Below are 23,351 nucleotides of genomic sequence, written 5' to 3'. Positions count from 1 at the left end.
GTTCGAATCCCGGTAAGTGCATTTATTTGTGTGATGAGCACAGATATTTATTCCTGAGTCATGTCTCAATCAATGTCTGAGTACCCACAACACAAGCCTTCTTGAGCTTACTGTGGGACTCAGTCAATCTGTGAATTAATGTCCTATAATATTTATTTATTATATTTATGTATTATGAATGAAACTGTAAAGATGTGTCTGTTTGTGAACACAGTGACTACAATGAAACTACTGTCAAATTTCCGTTTTGTATAAGGTTTATTTTCTATAGTGAAGTTTAATTATTATAGTATTACCTTTTTACTAAAATTAATATGTATATTTGTTAATATTCACTTATTTATTATTTAATAAGCAGGCAGGCAGTTAAAGAACTGATATAGCCTGTATCCAGTGATCATTATGACACAATCATAGCCGGGTTGTAGATGTAGTTGTAGATTTCTGTATAATGTTGACGAAAAAAAGTTCCTCTCTGGAATTTGCTGAATAAATAATCTGTATTTGTAATTGGTATCGTGCAATTATCTTTCACAAATAATCAACCGTTATTATTTGTTAACGACATTTTTGTGAAAACGTAGTCCTTCTTTACGTAACGCTACACGTATGGTGGAAAGACTTGTGCCGAACAAATCGGCGTATAGCCTAGTCTGCCTGCAACCGTCTTCCATATATTCCTTCACTAGGAACTCGCGTCGCTGCGAGTCCATCACGCGTGGTCTGCCGGACCTAGGTCGGTGTAATAGAGACCCTTCTCGTTGGTATCTCCTGACCCATAGATAAACAGTCTTCCACTGAAACAATGGTCAAGAAATTTGTTAAATAACACACGAAATTCACAAAATAATTAAAATTGATAAAACGAATAAAATCTAACTTAAAACCAGCAAAAAAATCAGATCCCTGCGTAAGTGCGATTTCACATTCTCCGATCCGATATCCCATAGGTATGTTTAATTATTTACGCCGGCATTCTTGATTTTTTGGGTGGGTTGAATTGTGGTGTAGGCGAGAGGCTGGCAACCTGTCACTGCAATGCCACCGTTTTTCTTTCAACCCCTTATTTGCCAAGAGTGGCACTGAAGCTTTAGTAGTTTCATGTGCTCTGCCTACCCCTTTTTGGGATACAGGCGTCATGTTGAAATCCTTCCTACATCCGATATCGGATCGGATAATGTAAAAATGCACTGCGTCAGAATATCGGGAGCTCGACACAAATCAAAAAGGTAATCACGGTCAATGTAAGCCTAACTGTAATCTCAATGAGGTATCTGCAACACCTCTGCCGGCGGTGTTTTGTCCATAATACTGGCACAGTATAATAAATAGTACTACACTGATTTAAACTTTCACGATTATTACACATAATTATTTTTTATATGTAGTTATACGCGATTAAGTCCCGATTTTAAAAATAATTATAAATAGTACTATCGTACAGTATGGCCACTCCCGCACTCCGCTGAAAGTGCCGCTCTTCCCTCTCGGTTACCGCCTGTCAAAAACGCGAACAGTCGACCTGTCATATCTCACTCATACAAGTATGGTACGCGTTCACCTACACGAGCTTAGAATGTGTGCTAGAAACGCGCCTCTTTCATATATTTGATCGCCAGTGTCCGAGGTGTGATACTGGCCACATTTTGCCGCTAGATGGCAATGTCAATGCATTGGAGAATGAGCCAGCCTTTATATTATATCTCAGTGTCGAGGAGCATCATGGACAAGTTAAAGTTAACTTACATTTAAACCAGTCTCTCTTGCAATCTCAGATATATTTTTCCCGTCTATGTGTAAGGAAATAATTAGAGTCTTCATTGTAGCGTCAATATTTGTGCCTCGTTTGTGTTCTATTCTCTCGTGTTCTTTTATAGTGTGTATCTTCTTATGCTTCTGTTTGTGTGTCGAGAGAAGATCAGCAATGTGTTTCACTTGGATTTCGTTTAAGTCGCTCTTAAACTGACTTTCATCACTGCTTTGAGTACAGTTAACAATGTCCGTAGAGTGAGTTTTTAAATGAGCTTCCAAACTGCTCTTTTCAATCGTTGTATATTCACATTCATTACACATGAAATTAGTAACACCGTGTTCCATTCTCTCGTGCTCTAATACAAGGAATTTAGTTTGGAATGTAGAACTACAAAAACCACAAGCGAATCGTTCAGGTGAGATTATTGAGTGTGTGCGTAGAACGTGTTCTTTTAAAGTACACTTATGTTTGAATCGTTCTTTACAGTGTTTGCAGCCGTATGGTTTGGTTCGACTGTATGTATGGACAGTCGTGTCTCCGTAAGCAGCGCCGTCAGAACACACTGAAACACAAATTAAAAAGCTTTGAAACGGATTATATCGGTAATTTAGCATTTCGTAGGCTTTGGTTGTAGTTTAGGCACAAAAAATGTTTTTAAATCGCTTTTATGCAACTATACCTACACATTTTAACAATGCAGGCAGCAGGCAATAAATAAAACAAAGTTTAATAAAAGTAAAAATATAATAAGTAACAAGTATTTTACAAATCACATTCCGTATTTTTAAGGCCTTATAAAAAAATTGAAATTAAGTAAGTATGTCGTACTCGTACTCGTGACTTTATAAGTTACATTACAAACTATAAAATTTACGTTACAATATCCTTTTGTATTTTACTCACGTCAAGACAACTTTCGCTTATTACAACTTACAAATGTTTAATTTTTGAAAGCTGGGGCCTTATTCAATATAAACAAGGTAATAATTAATAAGGCCCACTTTGACGGTATACTTGTCATAAATCAATATTCGGTATCTTCTTAACAGGAGGTACCTCTTAATTAGAGAAAGTATTCCGGTCTGGGCCTTATTATACTAATACCGGAAATTTTCTACATTTCACTAACATAGTAAACAACAAGAAATAAAACTATGGAAACGGATTAAATCGTTTCCATAGTTTTATTTCATGAGTAACTATCGCGGTAACCGAAGACAATATTATAGTAAACAACAAATTCAATTTATTAAATTATCACAATATCTAACTCTCACGACTTATGAATACTTGGACACAAGTAATGATTTGTGTTCCCAGATCGTTGCCACAAAAGTTTACGAAAAAATGCGACAATTTTCTCAAACCTAGGTAATATAAATTAAGCAAATTCATAGTATTTTCGTGATATTTAATCATTATTATTTTTTTCGACATTTATACAATGATAAACTTGCATTAAAAAGTCCATAAAAGATCCACGTTTGAAACGCAACTTGGCCATTTTAACAACTTATCTTTATACACGAAGTTTTCTTTTGTACGAATTACTTTTCACGAGTTATAACGGCGCGTTGTTAACATTTATTAGAACGTATTCCGTCAGTTCAGTTTTCTCCATATACCATTGTGATTTGGCCTTCATTCCATTTCTCTCGTAGCGTTCAGGGTTCACAGCAGGTTTGTGGTAACGAAGTCCCTCTTTACGAAGAGCACGTCGCACGGTGAGCGGAGATGCACCAAACATATCCGCATACAGCCTCGTCTGCCTGCCACCATCTTCCATGTATTCCCGCACCAGAAACTCGCGTTGCTTTGTGTCTATGAGGCATGGTCTACCAGTCTTGGGCCGGGGTAAAAGATAACCTTCTTTTAGATATCGGTTGACCCACATACTAACAGTTTTCCACTGAAACAAAAATGGTCATAAATTAATACAATTAAAAATATTATAACATATATTTAAAATTATACTAGTCTGATTCCTGACTTTTTGAAGACAGCATAAAATGAAAGTATTCCATTTTTTTATGTTACACAAGTTAAAGTGAAATATTTAATTACAAGAAGAAGAAAAACTACTTACATTTAAACCAGTTTCTCTAGAAATTTCAGATTTATTTAGCCCATCAATGTGCATGGAAATAATTAGCGTCTTCATTTTAGAGTCAATATGGGAATGAGAACTTCGTTTGGGTTCTATTCGCAGGTGTTCTCTTAGAGTATGTATCTTCTGATGCTTTTGTTTGTGCGTCGAGAGAAGATCGGCAATGTCTTTCACTTGATGTTCGTGTATGTCGCCCTTAAACTGACTTTCATCACTGCTTTGAGCAGAGCTAACAATGTTATCTACGGTGTGAGTTTTTAAATGAGATTGAAAAGTTCTCTTGTCAGCTGTTGTATATTCACATTCATTACACATGAAATTTGTAACACCGTGTACGATTCTTTCGTGGTCTAATAAAAGGAATTTAGTTTGGAATGTAGAACTACAAAATTCACAATCGAATTGTTCTAGTTCGATTGACAAGTGCTTGCGATGAAGGTGTTCTTTTAAAGTACACTTATTTTTGAAACGTTCTTTACAATATTTGCAGCCGTATGGTTTGTCTCGACTGTATGTATGAACAGTTGTGTCACTGTAAACAGCGCCGTCGGAACACACTGAAACACAAATTAAAAAAGCACTGAAACGGATTATAAATATCGTTAATTTAGTATTGCGCAGGTTCGGCCATAGTTTTTGTTTAGGCCGAAAAACATGTTTAAAAATTTGTTTTTATGTACCTACACATATTAACAATGCAGGTCATCAAATAAAACAAAGTTTAATACAAGTAAAAATATAATAACAAGTACTTTTCAATTCATATAAATCTAATTCTGTACTGTTAAAGACGACATTTTTATTAAAAAAAAAATATCGTGTAGTGTTGTACTAGGGTTGCCAACTTTTTTTTAGGGAAATATAGTATTTTGGAAAATTCCATCAAAAAAATATAGTACACCGAAATAAAATATAGTACGGTACACATAATCGATAACCAAGTCGTAGAGATCGTTCTTTCTGTCCACTCTAAGGGGCTCCATTCGGTTTTTATCGATTTTTGACAAGTTTTGTGTTGCATTGGTTCTCTTATTTAAGTATCGTCGAAAGTTGTATGGCCGAATATCACTTCCCAACTCACGTTTCGCGCAATTTTATTCCGCCGAATGTTCATTTCCCAACTTATTGTTTTATTTGCCAAGCTCACATTTACCAACTTAACATTTGACCTTTTTTAAAAAGCAAACTTTCATGTTGTCGAATGTTTTACTTAGCGTAATATATAACTATTTATTTGTATGTAATGTACCAAATGTTTTATTGAACACCAACAATATATATGGCGTATTTCGAAAAATATGCAATATTGAGTCTTCTATCACTTTCTAAATGTGTGCAATTTTTACTTACGTACCTATTAATATTCTTTTTCCCCTCACTAGCTCGGAAACACGTGTTTTGTCCTTTAATAACAGCGGGTAAAAACGCATTTTATCCACTAGTGGGTAAAGTAATTTCACCTTGAATAAAGTCAAATTAACTGCTTTAAAATTGATAAAAGTAGGTGAATCTAGTAATAAAGATGATTTACCACCTGTGGAACTACTGGAAACAGTGATAAACGCATTTTTTGCGTTGTAGTTTCCTCGCTATAGTGAGAGGAAAAGTTTTGTGTTACACTCGGGTGCAAATGTATTTTACTTCTCGTGTGTTAAAATACAACTTTGCCCCCTTGTATAACAAATAACTATTAATTTCAAATTTCAATTACCTACTTACTTTTTTTACAAGACCCATATTTAAAAAAAAATACCCATATTATAAGTACTTATATTTTTTATGAAATTTGACATTGTTTTAAAAACATTTTTACTTCAATGAAATCTAGACTTTTATAAAAATGCAAAAGCGATTTTAATTTTAAACTAATTAAGGCAAAAATTTTGTCCAAAGAACCGGTTTCGGTCCTAAAATAGTTCAACTTTGATGCTATATCACAGAATCAATGAGCTGTGAAGTAGGTACCTAATTATGGGATGCTAGTTTGTTTAAAGACGATTCTGTTAATATGATATGCTTCAGAAAATATCGTAATATTCATAATAGCAATGGATTCAAATCGAAGCTCATCGGAGTAGAGAATCCCCTTAAGAAATGTCGTTATTTAATATATCATGGAAAAATACAAATGTTTGCAAACAACGGTGGCTTTATGTTTATACGTAACTGCAATATTTGCAGGACAGAACGAAGTAATGAAATGTACAGTGAAGGCTAAATATGAATTGCTAAAATTTTTTTCATTATCAAAACGCCGCTCCTGGCGGTTTGACCCTAGTGTAAATTCGCCACTGGCATGGACCCCAAAAATATAGTACTTTTGCGTACTATATATGCTTCATATAGAATATAGTACGCTGGGCCAAAATATAGTACAGTACTATATTATATAGTACGGTTGGCAACCCTATGTTGTACCCATGACTTTTTAAGTAACAAACTATCAAATTTACTTACATTACGGATGTTTTGTTTTTATATTTTACTGGCGGTAAGCAAAACTTTCGCTTAGGTATTACAAATTACAAAATTAAAGTTTTTCACTGTAACTGTACTTTAATTTACGAAAGCTGGGCCTTATTAAACATTAACAATAATAAGTCCCGCATAAGAGATTAACACTTTGACAGTAAAGTTATGTTTCCAAAGGTTTTCCTTACATAAATAAATATTTAGTATCTTCATAACAGGTCTAACAGGAGGTTACTCTTAACTAGAGAAAATATTCGGCTCCAGGCCTTGTTATAGTAAGGCGTAAGAAAGTTTCTACTTTTCACTGATATAGTAAGCAACAAATCATTTTATGTAATTTTTGGGCGTTGGGGCATCTAATAAAACTATTTCTCTGTCAATTTACTCCGTATTTCTACTTGTCGTCTATTCCATTTTTCTTAGAACGTTTAGGGTTCACAGCAGGTTTGTGGAAACGAAGTCCCTCTTTACGAAGCACACGTCGCACCGTGAGTGGAGATGCGCCGAACAGATCTGCATACAGTTTCGTCTGCCTGCCGCCATCTTCCATGTATTCCCGCACCAGAAACTCGCGTTGCTTTGTGTCTATGAGGCATGGTCTACCAGTCTTAGGCCGGGGTAACAGAGAACCTTCTTTTTGATATCGATCGACCCACATACTAACAGTTTTCCTCTGAAACAAAAATGGCCATAAATTAATACGATTAAAAATATTATAACATATATTTAAAATTATACTAGTTTGATTCCTGACTTTTTGAAGACAGCATAAAATAAAAGTATTCCATTTTTTATGTTACACAAGTTAAAGTGAAATTTTTACTTACAAGAAGAAAAAAAACTACTTACATTTAAACCAGTTTCTCTAGCAATTTCAGATTTATTTAGCCCGTCAATATGCATAGAAATAATTAGCGTCTTCATTGTGGAGTCAATATTGGAATGAGAACTTCGTTTGGGTGCTATTCGCAGGTGTTCTCTTAGAGTATGTAACTTCTGATGCTTTTGTTTGTGTGTCGATAGAAGATCAGCAATGTTTTTCACTAGGTGTTCGGGAATATCACTCTTAGACTGACTTACATAACTGCTTTGAGTACAGCTAACAATGTCCGTAGAGTGAGTTTTTAAATGAGCTTCCAAACTGCTTTTTTCAATCGTTATATGCCCACATTCACCACACATGAAACTTGTAACACCGTGTTCGATTCTCTCGTGCTCTAATACAAGCAATTTAGTTCGGAATGTAGAACTACAAAAACCACAAGCAAATAGTTTTGGCCCGGTTGAGATTGACAAATGTTTGCGTAGAATGTGCTCTTTTAAAGTACACTTATTTTTGAATCGTTCTTTACAGTGTTTGCAGCCGAATGGTTTGGCTACTTGGGCTCGACTGTATGTATGAACAGTTGTGTCAGTTGTGTCACCGTAAGCAGCGCTGCCTTCCGAACACACTGAAACACAAATATAAACGAAGTCTTGGAACGAATTATGTTGTGAATTCAAATAATGGTGAAGTTCTGTGAGCCAAACACTCCTGATCTCCGTTGTATTGAACAAACATAAGGTTAAGGTAAGGTGGATGAGGTTTAAAAGGCCCGCCTTTATTTGATTTGTTATCTTGGTAACTCAGTCATTAAATTTCTTCACATACGGTAATTTTAAAAATAGGTAGCGTAAACTCATATCATATACAACTTTTTCATAAATACTATATGTTGGGATTGTTGGGCCTTATTAAAAACTAGCAGATTAATAAGGCCCGCCGAAAGATAAATATTTTCACAGTTCCTGCTGTACGAGAAAAAAACGATTTTTAGAGGTTTCGATTGAGTTGTATTCATCATAAATGGGATTCTAGTTAAAAAAATAGCTCCAACAGGATCGAGTAATATCGAATGCCGTAAGTACATAAATGTACGTAATCCCGCGGGACGCCACAGTTGTCTCATTGCAGTTGCAGGATAACATACAATAAAATAAACTAGTATCAAATTCCAAAAAAGTTATCATTAAAAGGAAATTTTCTCCTTTCCAAATTGAATGTGTAACTATTTTTTTTAAATAAAGGTATCATATAATTAAACGATTCAAATAAAGAAATCTTATACGGGGTGCCCGGTAATTAATGGACAACCTTTTATCCACCAAGAGGGCACCTTATTTTGTAGTGACACAGAGACGACCATCTTTAGTAGCCTTTTTTGGAATTTAATTCAGGTTCTTACTTATCATAGTACTAACCCCCTGCTGTTGTATCATCGTCACTCATCGCATCATCAGCCTCCGACTTGAAAAGAGGGTCTTGTTCTAAAACAGTACCAAAGAGCTGTGTTAAAATAGCTGTCAATAGAAATTATTAACAATGTAAACATAATATTGTCTTCGGTTACCGCGATAGTTACTCATGAAATAAAACTATGGAAACGGATTAAATCGCGTATATTATTATTCGCGTATTTTTTATTTTTTGTGCTTATGCACGACGGAGGCTGTGAGGCATGTGTGTTGTATGGTGTTGGACATTTGCTTTTGTCAGTTTGTTTTTGTCAATTTTGTGTAGATTAATTGGTTAATTATTTTTAACACAGTAATGGTAATTTAGCTTTATTCATAGTGTGTGAACCTGCCTTAAAAATCTATATTATTTGTGGTCATGGTTCGTTAATATTTCTTGTATGTGGGTAGCTTTTGCACATTGTAATTTTTCCTCAGCCACCCGTTGACCACGACCGCTCTAAAGAGTTCGAAACGTCGGGATGAATTTTAAATTCATTATACGCTTTAATCCGTTTTCACAGTTTTATTAATGTAAACATAGTTTGTTTACATTGTTCATAATTTCTATTGACGGCGACTTTACATGACAAATACATTAGTTATATCAATATCATATACAAGAAACTACATACAGGGGCGGCTCACACCGCGATTCCATCGCCGCGCTACAAGTACATGCGGGCGGCCGCGAGTTCGCGGCCTAATCAGGGGTGGCTCGCATTTTCACGGAACGCTTGTTCGCACTTTCTATTGTTACTATACGTCGAGAGTTTTTTTAAAGGTTCATATGCGATATCCGCGTGTGGAATGGCTAATAACGCTTAGTTAAACAAACATTATGAATAAAATAGGACAATCTTACACAGATCTACTATTGATTATGTCATTTATGGCCCACGGAAACGTTCAATCAGGCTTCTGACGTTGGGATTTAAACTAAAATACTGTATATACCTAGAAAGTACCCAAGACTTGAATATAATAGCATAACATTTTATCTGAGTATTTTTTTTTAATACATAGGCAACCCTAGCGTCCGACGCTGCGCACGTGCGGCTCGTTTCTTTGTAATCATTTTGTAGGTATTTAAAAAGGCGGCATTTCGTGAACTTCAAAGCAGTGGGCCTTCTGTACTTGTACTATTATATATTCTGTGCTACATATGCAAGAAATAGATTCTTAGCTAGAGCTTGTAGTACTTATAATGAGAAATTTTCTGATATTGATATTTTTCATTTATCATTACCACAGATTGTTTCTGCAATAAAACGTAAAGTTAAAAATTAAAATTATGTCTTTAGTAAGTACTTATTTCCTAAAGTTAACAATAATATAATTTTCTATAATTTGTTGTAGATACTTGAGTTTTGCATGTGCTAAATTTAAATTGTTACAATGTCAACTTCTGAGCAACATAACTGTTATTATTCATTAGTGGAAACTGTGTTGCTTGTGAATGTGTAATCTGATTTTACTATATGTATTGTTTTGCCTGTTTGTTTCCCAAAGGTTTAAATAAATAAATATCTATAACAAGAAAAACATAGCACAACATATATCAATTTAATTTAATTTTATCAGTAGAAACGGTCTGAGAAACATATTAACCATCATATTGGAAGATCAGCTCGAATGATCAGCAATAGGCACTTTATTCTTTTATTTTAGTCAAACATTAATTGCTAACACCGGAAAAAAACTTGTACGTGTCATGGTAGTCATTACCATCATCATCATCATCAAGTGACATACATACATACATACATACAATCACGCCTGTTTCCCAGAGGGGTAGGCAGAGATCACGGATTTCCATTTACTACGATCCTGACAAACCACTTTCGCTTCACACACTTTCATAACATTTGTCATACACGCTCGTCGGTTTCGAGTACTTCTGACCTGGCCTCTTTGTAATATTTCCCCGATTTGATCAAGAAAAGTTCAAGTCATCAAGTGACATAGGTACATATTCTTTTTTTTTTCTTGTAGACTGATCAGCGATGGACCCTGGTCACACCTGATGGAAAGTGAAGACAAAGCTCGCCGATTCAGTAATAGCCTTGCTTTAAAGAGACTGAGGTCGTATTTTTCTGGGAACACAGATGGTGGGAGCGCATTCCATTCCTTTGCAGTACGAATCACAAAAGAAATTGGAAATCGTTTTGTGCGGACTAATGGAGTGTTAACCTCATACGGGTCCATTCGTTCCGCAGAAGGAGGGATTAGGTCGTGGAGTTCTTGAGTGCACTCCCCAGAATGTAACCAATACTATATGTATCAAAACATGAACTCACCCATGACTTCATTGGCCATCTCGCCAATCTCTGACTGCTCAAACAGTATGGGCTCTTCATCTGAAGGAAAACTTATCACATTAACTACAGAATAAACACTGCTCAAAAGCTTTCACTAACAATCAGGTCCACACACATCAGGGGCCTACTTCTCAAAACTGAAAGTTACAAGTTACAAACGGAAGTCTCTTTCCAACTTGTCATATCAGACATTGAACCATTTGTGAATTGTAAATTGTAGCTTCGTGTAATGGGCCCCAGGCGGTTCAGCACAACTTGCGTTGTCGCGTGCAAGTGTCATGCGCGACTTCAAATATGGACTCGCTCCAGACTCGGACTCCAGTGCTATTCTACAACTCAAGTTATGGTGTAGTTTTGTAACAAGCAATTTAACACTTTCAAGCAAGCAATGTCAATTAAAGTGTAGGTAGTCCTTATGTGGCGACGTCTACACCATGTTTTTTTATTGAATTACGTTAACTTTGGCATATAGTTAGGTCCATTATAGGAAACAGAATAGCGTAGTTAGCTTTTTTATGTTTAGACATACATACCATACATAAGCACAGTTAAAAACAAATCCATTAGTTTTTAATATTGTCTTCGGTTACCGCGATACTTACTCATGAAATAAAACTATGGAATACGGATTATATCGCGTATAATGAATGTAAAACTCATCCCGACGTTTCGAACACTTTACAGCATTCATTCGTGGTCAACGGGTGACACAAGAAGTAAATATGATGATGATGATATCCTGTTATCCCTCATCAGGGACCTAGGGCTCTCAGAAGGGATTTCCATTCTTCGCGGTCCAGCGCGGCCTCCTCCAGCTCCGCCCAGCCGAGGCCAGCTGATGCCGCCTCTTTTTCCACTGTGCTTCTCCAGGTGGTACGTGGGCGACCTTGCCCTCTTTTTCCGGGAATTTTCCAGGTCAACCCTTGCTTGGATAGGTGGTTGTTTGGCCTTCGTAAAACATGACCTATCCAGCGCCATTTCCGCAGCAGAATCAGTCAATATACGCGATATAATCCGTTTTCCATAGTTTTATTCCATTAGTTTTTATCATTATAAATTAAGACTATGTTGGCAATACTTACATAACACATCATAAACAAATTTATCCTCAACATTGTCTTCAGTTTGCTCAGATTTGACCACTGGATCAGCTGAAACACAAAAAACATTATTAAATCATGAAAATAGGGAAAAAACATAATAAGTAATGTTTCAAATTTTTCAAAATATACACTACAGAGAAACAGATAGCACAAGTTCAAAAACATTCTAATAAATGAAGCTAGCCTTTATATAGCAGCGCCTGCAGCTCTGCCTGGCTGCGCTGCACTTGCAGCTTGAAGTCGCTCGCGTCTCGCAGGCGGCCCACGCACGCAGAGCAGATGCCGCACGAGCCCGGGGCATCCAGTGCCAGCTGCAAGTTAAACAGTCAATTGGTAATCAAAGTGGTAATTATTATATTTAAAGCCTTGTAGTGCATCATTGGCCTTAAAGTCTATAACAGACTATACAAGCAGTGTCAAGTGGGGCGACAACATTTCTTATGGTTATGTAAGCCAATACGGGGGCGACAAAAACAACCACAACTCGGGCAGGTGAAGTGTGCCCGTGAACAGGTATCGCGCAGTGAATGTGTTCTTTTAAAGTACACTTATTTGCATATATGTTTACTTAACACATTTTATGTGTAGTATCAAAAATTTGCTACAAGTCATACTTTTTTTGTGGTGGCATAGGTCTCGTGAGCAAAGACCCCGCTAACGATAAAGGTGAGTCTAGCTCATGTGCATATCTGCCATCATCAGCTTTCCCTTAGTCGCCTTATACAATCCACGGGACTAGATAAATGTACCATGGTTTGCAATTTTTTTTTTTTGGATGGATTTGAGTGGTGTTGCCCATGGCTAGTGTCGAGTAAAAAATGGTTTGCAATAAACAATTGATTGACTGGAGTGGTGCTATTATTTTCCGGGTTCGAATCCCGGTAAGGGCATTCATTTGTTCCTGAGTCATGGATGTTTTCTATGTATATAAGTATTTATATATTAAATATATCGTTGTCTGAGTACCCACAACACAAGCCTTCTTGAGCTTACCGTGGGCCTCAGTCAATCTGTGTAAGAATGTCCTATAATATTTATTTAATATTTATTTATTCTGATGCCGGCACTACAAGTCATACTTACATGTATATCGAAGCAGTCTTTAATCATGTCGGCATATATCTCCGTTTTCCCGAAAAGTGCGTACGGCGTCGTCAGGTCCTTGTCCGGAGGACGCCGCAGGCAGCAGCGACACGCGTGCATAATGTCCATTTGCTCTATTAGGGCAACAGCTATGTTCACGTAGAATTCTTTGTATGTAACTTGCAAATCGCCTGCGAGATTTGCGAGGATGCAATCCAAACTACAGCCCAAACTTCCACAGCGAGAATGCGAGAAATTTTAATTCACAGAAGTCACAATGGTACCGCAAATAAGTATCATTATTTATATGTTAACCCTCAATTCCAAAAAAATAAAATAGTTAAAATACTAAAAATAAAATAACAGTGTACACATAAAACACACACTTGACGTTGACATTGACAGATACCACAGACTTTGCTTTTAAAATTTTTGTCTGGCCGACAGACTAAAAAAAGCTGTTTAACTTTATCCACCTTACAACTATTTTTATAGGGGATCCTATTCAAAGAGTAGTATAATTATATTTCCTCGCTTCATTGTTCGATATAATTATTAAGTTTACATTATTGTAGTTTATTTAATCTACTGGCAACATATTGCACGCTTATTTTAGAGATTTATAAAAAATAAGTATTTCAATTGCCTCTAAACCCCACCCTCAGGTCGGTGTCAACCGGCGGTGGCAACCTCATTATTTTTTCGTGCACGGCAACAGACGCACGCGTCCACTGCACTATCTTTTGATACTAAGTTTATCTTGGTCGTTGGCAATGCCAAAGCGTAAAACGCACTGACCAAGAAAAACAGTGGACTAGTATTTTTATCATCATCTACGGATGATCACACAACGCGTACTTTTAACAAGACGCGAGCCTGGGGGTTGACCGTGAGTCAACACGAAGGCATAACTCATGTAAGACATGGTGATTCTATTACGAACACATGTTGATATGAACATTAGTTACTGAATGTTATCCGCGAGATAACACTAAGTAAGACGCGCATTCGCGCATATGGGTGAAATCTACACCGAGAGAAATTTGCATTGTGAATTCAACAAGTTCGACTTGTTGCGGTTTATCCGTTTGAATCAGCCAAACGTATGTTTAGAACAATATGTGTCAAGTTGTTTTTATAAAATCGACTTGTTGATTCAAATATATTGCCGATTCAAATGACAAGTAGCTTGTTGTCTGAACCAAAGAGCACGTAAGTGCTATTTTAACCAAAAAATTTGTTGAACGAACATGAAACTGGTTGTATTTTCTCTCAGTGTACCCACAATTTTGGTACTATTTTTATTTTAGTTTTTATAAAACTAAATTATGGCTTGGTTTTTGTTCTGTTCAGAAAGCACCGTTGCTTTCTCGAACAAGAAGTCACGGAGACCGAAATGGTACATTCCGGACAACCAACTCGATTACCAGGACTCGAATTCTCCATACATCGAGAATGTTCCGGAGATCTTACCTGAAGACGCATCACCCTGCGGGTACGGCGCCAGGCTCAACTCCTGAAAATTCAGCTCCAAAAGTACCTGATTTGGACCCAGACCTGGTTACCGCGTTTAGGTGAGGCTATATACCGACCATACACCCATATTTGGGGAAAAATTCACGGTAACTTAGCCTCCCCTTGGTTATCATTAGTCCGCAAGGGTTTACCAAAGATTTGAAGGATAAGATATTAAAAGAATACCTTATCTCCGAAAATTGTACGTTTTTTTAAGCATTTAGATGCTTCATGCAGAAATTTCTGCGGCCATTACAGCCATGCTGTTTGTGGCAGCTGCCAGTTGGGTGTAGGCATTACAGCCATAAACCGAGCTATTACTGTTCTATTGACGTCTGATGATATATAAGATCACTGCTACCAAGCTGTTAAGCGACAGTTGTCGCATCTTATCAGACTTGCATTATTGCAAAACCCAAGCACGTACAAGGCTTGTCACACCCAGGTTATAAAAACCCTTCTTGACCATAATTCAAGATGCGGGCGATTTACTCTATGGAAGTAAACTCCCGGAAAAAATAAAAGCCTCAAAAGTAATTGAGAAACAATGGCTACAGATAAAAAAGTCTGTATATTCGGGAAAGAGCAACACGGCTCCATCAACTTCGACAACAACGTCGGCGCGCAACCAATACCAGTTTCAGGGAAACGGGTCAGGCCTTCCTCGTTACCAGTCGAAAACGGCGGGGGGAGCCCAGAGAAGGACAGCAGTCAACCAACCCCGAACCCTCCAGCCAGACCAGCAGGCCAGGGCAAGCCCCGTGCCACTCCTCAACAATGAGTCAGTTACCTCACGCTGGTAAAATAAAATATTTTTTATGATTGCTGGTCAAAAATAACATCAAATGAAGTTATTTTAGATTCGCTTAAAAACGGTTGCTCGGTAACTTTTGAACGTCCGGTTTTTCAAGACGTTGTACCCCAAATAAATTGGGCAAGTAGTGAAAAAGCCGTTATGGAGGTACGTCCAAAATTTAATTCAGCTGGATGCAGTTGTCCCTTGCATCCCACAGCATGACCAGTTTATTTCGAGAACGTTTTTGTCACAAAAATGTAATGACACCAAACGTTTTATTCCAAATCTCGAAAAGCTGAACAAATTTATTCCTAGAGAACATTTCAAAATGGAAAACCACAGACCAACTGTTAAGCTTATACTTACTAACAGGTAGCTTCATGGCTACAGTTGATTTGAAGGAAGCTTACCCACTGATTCTTATTGCGAGACAGTGCCGCAAATATCTGAGCGTCCATTTTGAAGATGAAAACCCTAGTTTATTAACTTAAATGAATTTACGGCTTTGTCTTATGGTCTTTTTTAGCGCGGTATTTTATGTGTCGGGTACTCTTATGTAGAGTGTTTACGAAACGTAAACGTTAACCTACTAGAATGCTTGTGCTTTGTCATAAACTATACTAATAGGACATTAAAACCGCGACAGGTTTGTCGAGACTTAGGTTTTATGTTCAACTCAGTCGATTTTTTTACCTACGGGAAAAATGAGAGAAAAATCGACGTGATGGTTAGAAAATCTCTGTCACTACACTCTTGTTCCGTTAGAGAATTATCTCAACTGATCGGAGTACTTATTGACGCATGCCCTGCAGCTAAATTTGGGTGGCTATATACTAAAATTCTAGAACGCCAAAAATTTCTAGCCTTGCAACGCGACCCAAACTATAGTAAGAAAATTAAATTACCGAAACTAATATTAAATGATCCGAACTGGGGGATGAATATTATATTCTCTTGCACACGGAGCGTCGAGATCCGAGGAAAAAGCTTTCCACATAAACCAATTGGAAATATTAGCAGTATGTTTACCTCTTAATATTTCTTTAATGACCGTCGTTGTGACTGTTTTATATTAATTCGTATAGACAATACGAAAGCTATAACTGATATAAGCGATGAAAATCGCATGGGCAACGTTCAATTTCGAAATTTGACCGACCCTTTCAGACGGATTTGGCAGTGGTGCGAAGAAGCTAAACCTTTGGTTTTTTTGCATCGTATATAAATATTAAATATACGAAAAACAATATAGAAGTAGACCGGGTATCACGAAATGTGAATCTCGATACTGAATGGGAACTATCTCATGAAGCGTTTATACTGCTACGCATAATGTATACTGCTGGTGAGCCTGATATTGATCTTTTCTCTTCTCGCTCCAATGCCAAATGTACACTTACTTATCATGGTGAAAAGACCCAGATGCATCAGCTGTAGATGCTTTTACACTAGACTTTTACAGTTTTCCTCCATTGCCGATCATTTTAAAATCTTTAAAAAAAGATAATTTATGACAAAGTAACAGGAAGTTTAGCTTCCCCGTCTGGCAATCCCAAGCGTAGTTTCCTTTGTTAATGTCACTAGTAAAATCCGATATTATTTACATGAGCCCCGAAGAACATAAGGTCTGTTCTGATCACAGCACCAGGAATCCGTTCCACAAGCGCCTTCTCCTGGGTGCAGCGGTGCTCTCCGGTAAAGCTTATCTGAGGAAACTTCATGTGATCGCATCTATTTCTAAAAATACCATTCAGCAATATAACGTTTCGTTTAAACGTGGTTTAAACTATGGTGAACATTTTGATCACAACTCGATCAAAACCTTTTTAGTAGTTCGATTAAGTTGATTCTAAGATTTTTAACGGACCAGTTTAACGCAGGATCGTCATATTATGGATCCATAAACAATCATAAGGTCAGCATTATCCCTGTTTCTCAGGACAAAAAAAAAAAAAAAAGAACATGTTAAACGTTTGTTAAAACGCACATTTAAAATGAGACCTATTTTTCCAAAATATAATTACTCTTGGGATCCAAAAATAGTATTGGATTACATTGATGAATGGTATCCAAATACGACTATAGAGCAGATTACCTAGGTACTAAAAAGCTTGTCGTATTATTGGCATTATGCACTGCCCATCGCGTGCCAACATTCTTACTGATTAAATGAGTGAATATACACTACCCAAATGGGGTAAAAATTATCGTGTCAGATATAACCATCTGCCCCGACATACTTATACTGTTCCTTTCGTACCTTAAAGAAACGTGTCACGCGACTTCGGTCCTTCGCGAGTATCTTACTCTAACAAGCGATAAAAGGGCCTCCGAACTCAGAACACCTCTTATTAACTGCGAAGCGCCCTCACAGGGACGCGATGGCACAGTCAATAAGCAGGTGGATAAAACAAGTACTAGCGGAGATCGGGATGGACGTGGCAACATTTAGTGCACACAGGCACTCGCCATGCTACCACGTCTACTGCCGTTTCGGCAGGGGTCAATGTTTGACATTATCAAAAAAACTGCGGGTTGGACCTCAACCTCGCAAATATTTCCTAAATTCTGCCATCGTCAAATAGTTGACCTATTTGCAAGATCAGTTTGCTATAATTAATTATGAACTGTGTTACTGAATAAGACTGATCTTGTGTATAAATTACATAACTATGTAATTGCTAGTTGTTTAGTAATAATTATGCAACAAAATTGAATGATAAATATTTAATTTTGTTTTCACAATTGCCATACGCAAAACTTTGTCTCTAAACAACTACAATAATGTAAACTTAATAATTATATCGAACAATGAAGCGAGGAAATATAATATATGATCAAACGAGCTTCGCAAGCGAAGTTCGATCGATATTATATGACTCGCTTCATTGGAAGATATAATTACCCTCCCTCCCGATACACCCAGATTCCAAAGTTTTGCTTGGAATAATCTCTGAAAATAATGAGGTTGCCACCGCCGGTTGACACCGACCTGAGGGTGGGGTTTAGAGGCAATTGAAATACTTATTTTTTATAAATCTCTAAAATAAGCGTGCAATATGTTGCCAGTAGATTAAATAAACTACAATAATGTAAACTTAATAATTATATCTTCCAATGAAGCGAGTCATATAATATCGATCGAACTTCGCTTGCGAAGCTCGTTTGATCATATATTATATAATACTAGCTGCCCGGCGTACTTCGTATCGCCTTATACTTGGAGGCGCAAAACATGGGGCAAGGCAAAGAAGTGACCATTTTTACTTGACACAATTAAGTAGCTACATCATTAATTACATTATAGCGTACCTATTTAATATACAAATACCCATAGCTGGGCATTAACTCGTTAATCCGTTAATTAACGAAGTTAACATTTCGATTAACGGATTAACTTTTAAGTTAACTCTAAAAAATGTTAACGGACTCGTTAAATTCCGTTAAATTTCTCCGAGTCCGTTAATCGTTAATTTAGCAGGGCAGCGCCGCGAAAGACACGCTACTGTAAAAGTCCGAAGTACGGAAAATCCTAGGATTTAACCGGTAAATCCCAGCTTTTACCGATTTTGATCGCCAAAAGCCCAAATATTACCTAAAGAATTGTTGTTCACATGGGTTCGCTTTTACCAACGTTGATTCGATGAATCCTAAGTTTTACCATGGCAACTGTTCTAGATTATACTGTGGTTCTAGTGACAGGGCAGCAAATTCGAGCCCAATTTACGACCACATTCTCTTCCCTAGCTTCTACCCGGCTTCCGCCTGCTGTGATCTTGCAGCTCTCCTGACACAGTTCTTGGCAGTAGCTCAGGCAATCACTGCCTTCCACATGTAGCCTAGAGTTCAATAGGCTTGCTGTAATTCGGGCTTTTACAGTAATATAATACATTATAGTGATTACTGATACAACTAAATATATACCTACAGTAAAAATATTTTTTGTCACGCGTTGTTCCAAACTCTGGGGAATAAGTTTGGAACAAAAAGAATTAAAACATTGCCTGAATTCATCTCCAAAGGTTTATCACTATAACTGCTATCATTATAACTCAATCTATATAAACGTCAGTCAAGCAAAGGAATGATTCATACCTTTGGTTAGCAGTGGCTACACTGCATGTATGGAATGACTGTTAGAGCCTTTCTCTAACCGCTGTCCTCGTAGTCTCCACACTGGTCAGCATGACTGGCATCTCAAGATCTGTATTAAAAAGGGGTAACTATGACTTACAAAGTCACTAAATTATCTCTATATAATATCACACATTTAGTTCTATGCAAGTATTATTACAAGGTTAATTTCATATTATATTCTTTCCATTATAGGTTCTCAAATCTCACTACAATCATTAATTCCAAGTTGCTTATTAAAGTTATCACAGTTCCAACTATTTCATCATCATCATCATTATCATTATCATGACCATTATCATTATCATGACCATTATCATTATCATGACCATTATCATTATCATGACCATTATCATTATCATGACCATTATCATTATCATGACCATTATCATTATCATGACCATTATCATGTTAGTTCCCTTTGAACTACATAAATGTAGTACTTAAATACATATGTAAAGTATCTCAAAGATACCTTCCAGTCACCATTATGGTGCATCAATATTCATACCAAAGTACTACACAAATAATGCAGTAAATTAGTAAACAAAGTCAATTTCTAACAACATTTGTCTTTCATTATAGTTGCTATTATCTCAACGAATGTATTGAGATATATCAACTCAATTCAGCATATTCAGGATACAAAATTCCACATATGATAGTCAAACTCAATATAAAAACTTTGTAACCATTCTCTTACAAAGTACACTTCTCAAACATAGAGAATAAATGCAGATGGTATATCACGGATACAACATCAGATCAAATGAGTATAACATCATCATTGCAAGTATCTTAACACCACTCATAAACACAACTATGGCAAGTACATTAACATCACACATAGATCAACACATTACAGATTATTAGAGATATTTCATAAACAACAGAACACCTCTGTCGTACACACATTATCAAAGCCACTTATAGGTACATCATAGATGTTTCATAAGCCACAGAACCTCTCTGTGGTAACCACATTATCAAAGCCACTTTTAGGTAAATCATAGGTGTTTCATAAACCACATTATCATATCAGTAATTACTTTCATAAACATAAATTTAACCAACACATGAAAAACCCATAGGGAAATCAGGTAGTTCTTTCATCTGGCACATTACCAAATCCATCTTTATCAAGTCATACATTTTCTTAGACACAATATACAAACTTAAAGCTATACATTTACATGGTGTCACAACGCTCCACACTAGTGGCCAACGCTTGACAAATATCCTTTTGGACCCAAACTGTGTACGAAGGTTCGTCAACCCTCTCAGAGTAGCGCTAGTCTGTACACATGCCCGAGGGCCCTTACAGTGATCACCATCTTGGGGGGTCCTCCCAGAGGATGCGTGAACCCATGGCCTTCAGGTGTCAGCGGCCAGGTCTCACAAACTCACTGGCGTTTACCAAGGCCTGGGGCGCGACTCCAACCCCAGCCAAACTCATAACTTTCCTCATATTAAATAGATAGCACAATTACTAAGGCTGGACCGCACCCCCAGCCCCCGGTGGCGGTCATACCAGCATCAGGGCTACCCGATGCCTGGTCCCAACTCGTTGGGGCCGCGCTGACTTACAGCCACGTTGGCTCTTTCCCGCATTCAACATGCGCCATTTTGTGATGCAATCATGTTAACTACATGATCTTTATATGCATAAACGTGTAACAACTCCCTGCCACACTCATTTCAATATATCATCCATAACGGAAACATCATCATCGTAAACTTTGTAATAATGCATAGCAATAATATTCAATTATGAAAAGTTAGTTTTAGGTTAAATGTACGAGAACGTTTTGGGAAAATAACTCCTCTTTTATCATAGAGATATAAAACACCACTTAGCTTTCTTTGGTGACTCGGCTCCCCTTGATGAGCACTGATTCGAATATTAATTTACATAATTAAATTCAACACGCCATAAAGTGACAAACAGGTTTTTACCGGTTTGAATGGAGGTTGTTTCGTTCAGTTGGTAGTGTTGCCAGGTAACTCGCGAAACGTCGCGACACACCCGACGACGAAAGTTTAATGAAAAGGAGTTAGTGTAAGCAACAAGTGGCGGGACCACTCTTTGATCTTCTCCAATTGCTTGGACCGCTGTTGCTCTCTTTTGTCTCTCATCTCTAGGCGTCACTGACTCTATGCCATCTTGTGCAAATCACTCTGACATATTTTCAGAGGTATACATGATTTCTGTTTCATTGATGCCTTCTACTTAAGCCCATATCCACCTTATTTTATCTCTGAGTACTTAGTATGTTATTATCCACTATCTCTTCCTTTGATCTATTTTCCATTATGTTTCACATCTTCTCTTTGAATCGGTATATCTACTTCTATATCAAGATCCATCATTTCTTCCTCATAGAATGTTTATCATTTAATATATCCTTTGCAGGATCCACAGACACCATTGATTCTCCTATCTCAAGGACACAAATGTGCTATATATCCTATAAATATAGTATTACCTAATTTGCTTTGGCCACTCTGCATTGCCCATTTATTTCTGTAATTAATTTTGATATACGATTAACTTTCTGAGTCTCTCTGTTCTCTTGATTTTTTCTTAATTTGTACATACTATGTCACCAACACAACACGTGGTGCCACCTTAACTTGAACTCTCACTTGTTTATTCTTAACCTCTCACAATTCGAGAGACCCTCCCGCGCCAGAAAAAGAATTGTCAATCATCTGATTGTTAAAACATTTAGATGGGCTATATAACAAGAACTTCGGGACAATTTAAGTAGCCAAAATGTAACTTTTCTATGTCATTTAACGGTCCTTTTGCCACATCAGCCGGATTCAATTTGGAGGGTACATAACGTAGATCCAAGTTTTTGTTCTTTTACATTTCTTCTATCCCTTTTGTTACAAATAGTACAAGTAACTTGTTTGACTGCCACCTATAACAATCTGACTGTTACACTCTAATAAATGTTTACTTAGTCACCTTTTATTGGGAGATATTCTTTTACATATTATATTAATCTATTTTCTATTGAGGTGCCTCATAGTTCTAAACGGACTATTTTTAAGTTGTCTTGATCTTTTATGGGAGTCAATCTTGTTTTTCCTATGATAAATTTCAGGTTATTCTTTTGCAGTATATACACCACCGCAGAATAGGCTTTGACTGATGCATCCGTGAAACAATGTATTTGACACGTTTCTTCATTAGATATGTTTCTAGGTACACATATTTCTTTTATTGCTTCTAAATCCTTTAATATATTTGTCCAGTCGGTAATAATTTCTTTTGATAAGGGAGAGTCCCATTTAACATTTTTTATCCATAAGGATTGTAAGAGCAGTTTAGCTGGTAAAACGACAGGCGCTGCAATTTCACACGGATCCCTAGATGCAAGCTATATAACATTTATGGTATTTAGTATTTCTCTTTTGGTGAAAGTATTTTATTGGATTTGTTCTTAATTTAAGTATCTTTGCACATATCACAAACCAATCCTAAAGTTTTTACTGTGCCTTTATTGTTTATTTCTGGAATGATTTTCCAGATCCGTAGGATTTGTATCCATAGAATACGTTTTGTTAATGTTCTCTAGCCATAAAATCTAGTCACATCTCTTATCCTTTTCATTTCGTCCGATTTATAAGAAAGCTTTCTCTATATCAGCTATTTGTTATTCTATGACATCTAAACTTGACCAAGAGTTGGATGAGATCTTTTAGCATCAGAGGGCCATGATAATTATAGACTCAATCAAGCTTTTACCTTCTCTACCCTCTGCTGAAACGTCGTACAGTTCTC

At 36.8% G+C, this 23,351-nt stretch overlaps 1 protein-coding gene across 7 annotated transcripts; it reads right to left on the bottom strand.

Moving 5' to 3' along the window:
* Positions 1–228: 228 nt before the first annotated feature.
* Positions 229–13,471, bottom strand: LOC125238029 (oocyte zinc finger protein XlCOF28-like). 7 transcript variants are annotated; one of them, XR_007178410.1, is made up of 8 exons: positions 13,114–13,471; positions 12,215–12,341; positions 12,010–12,078; positions 10,907–10,966; positions 8,574–8,639; positions 7,182–7,783; positions 6,521–7,005; positions 4,292–4,417 (listed from the first exon to the last, which is right to left on the bottom strand). XR_007178410.1 is itself a non-coding variant. In XM_048145312.1 (7 exons), exons 1-7 carry the CDS (start codon positions 13,240–13,242, stop codon positions 552–554), a joined length of 1,266 nt encoding a protein of 421 aa, XP_048001269.1. In that variant the 5' UTR covers positions 13,243–13,471; the 3' UTR covers positions 229–551. The 7 variants fall into 7 exon arrangements, 6 of the variants coding, with proteins under 6 accessions (XP_048001269.1, XP_048001270.1, XP_048001267.1 ...); XM_048145312.1 differs by lacking the exons at positions 4,292–4,417; positions 6,521–7,005; positions 7,182–7,783 and adding exons at positions 229–797; positions 1,747–2,315; XM_048145310.1 differs by lacking the exons at positions 6,521–7,005; positions 7,182–7,783 and adding an exon at positions 2,921–3,662 and having other exon boundaries at positions 3,840–4,417.
* Positions 13,472–23,351: the final 9,880 nt, after the last annotated feature.

Source organism: Leguminivora glycinivorella, chromosome 22 (assembly GCF_023078275.1).
Source record: "Leguminivora glycinivorella isolate SPB_JAAS2020 chromosome 22, LegGlyc_1.1, whole genome shotgun sequence".
Classification (NCBI taxonomy): domain Eukaryota; kingdom Metazoa; phylum Arthropoda; class Insecta; order Lepidoptera; family Tortricidae; genus Leguminivora; species Leguminivora glycinivorella.
This window is presented reverse-complemented; position numbering and strand designations above follow the sequence as displayed.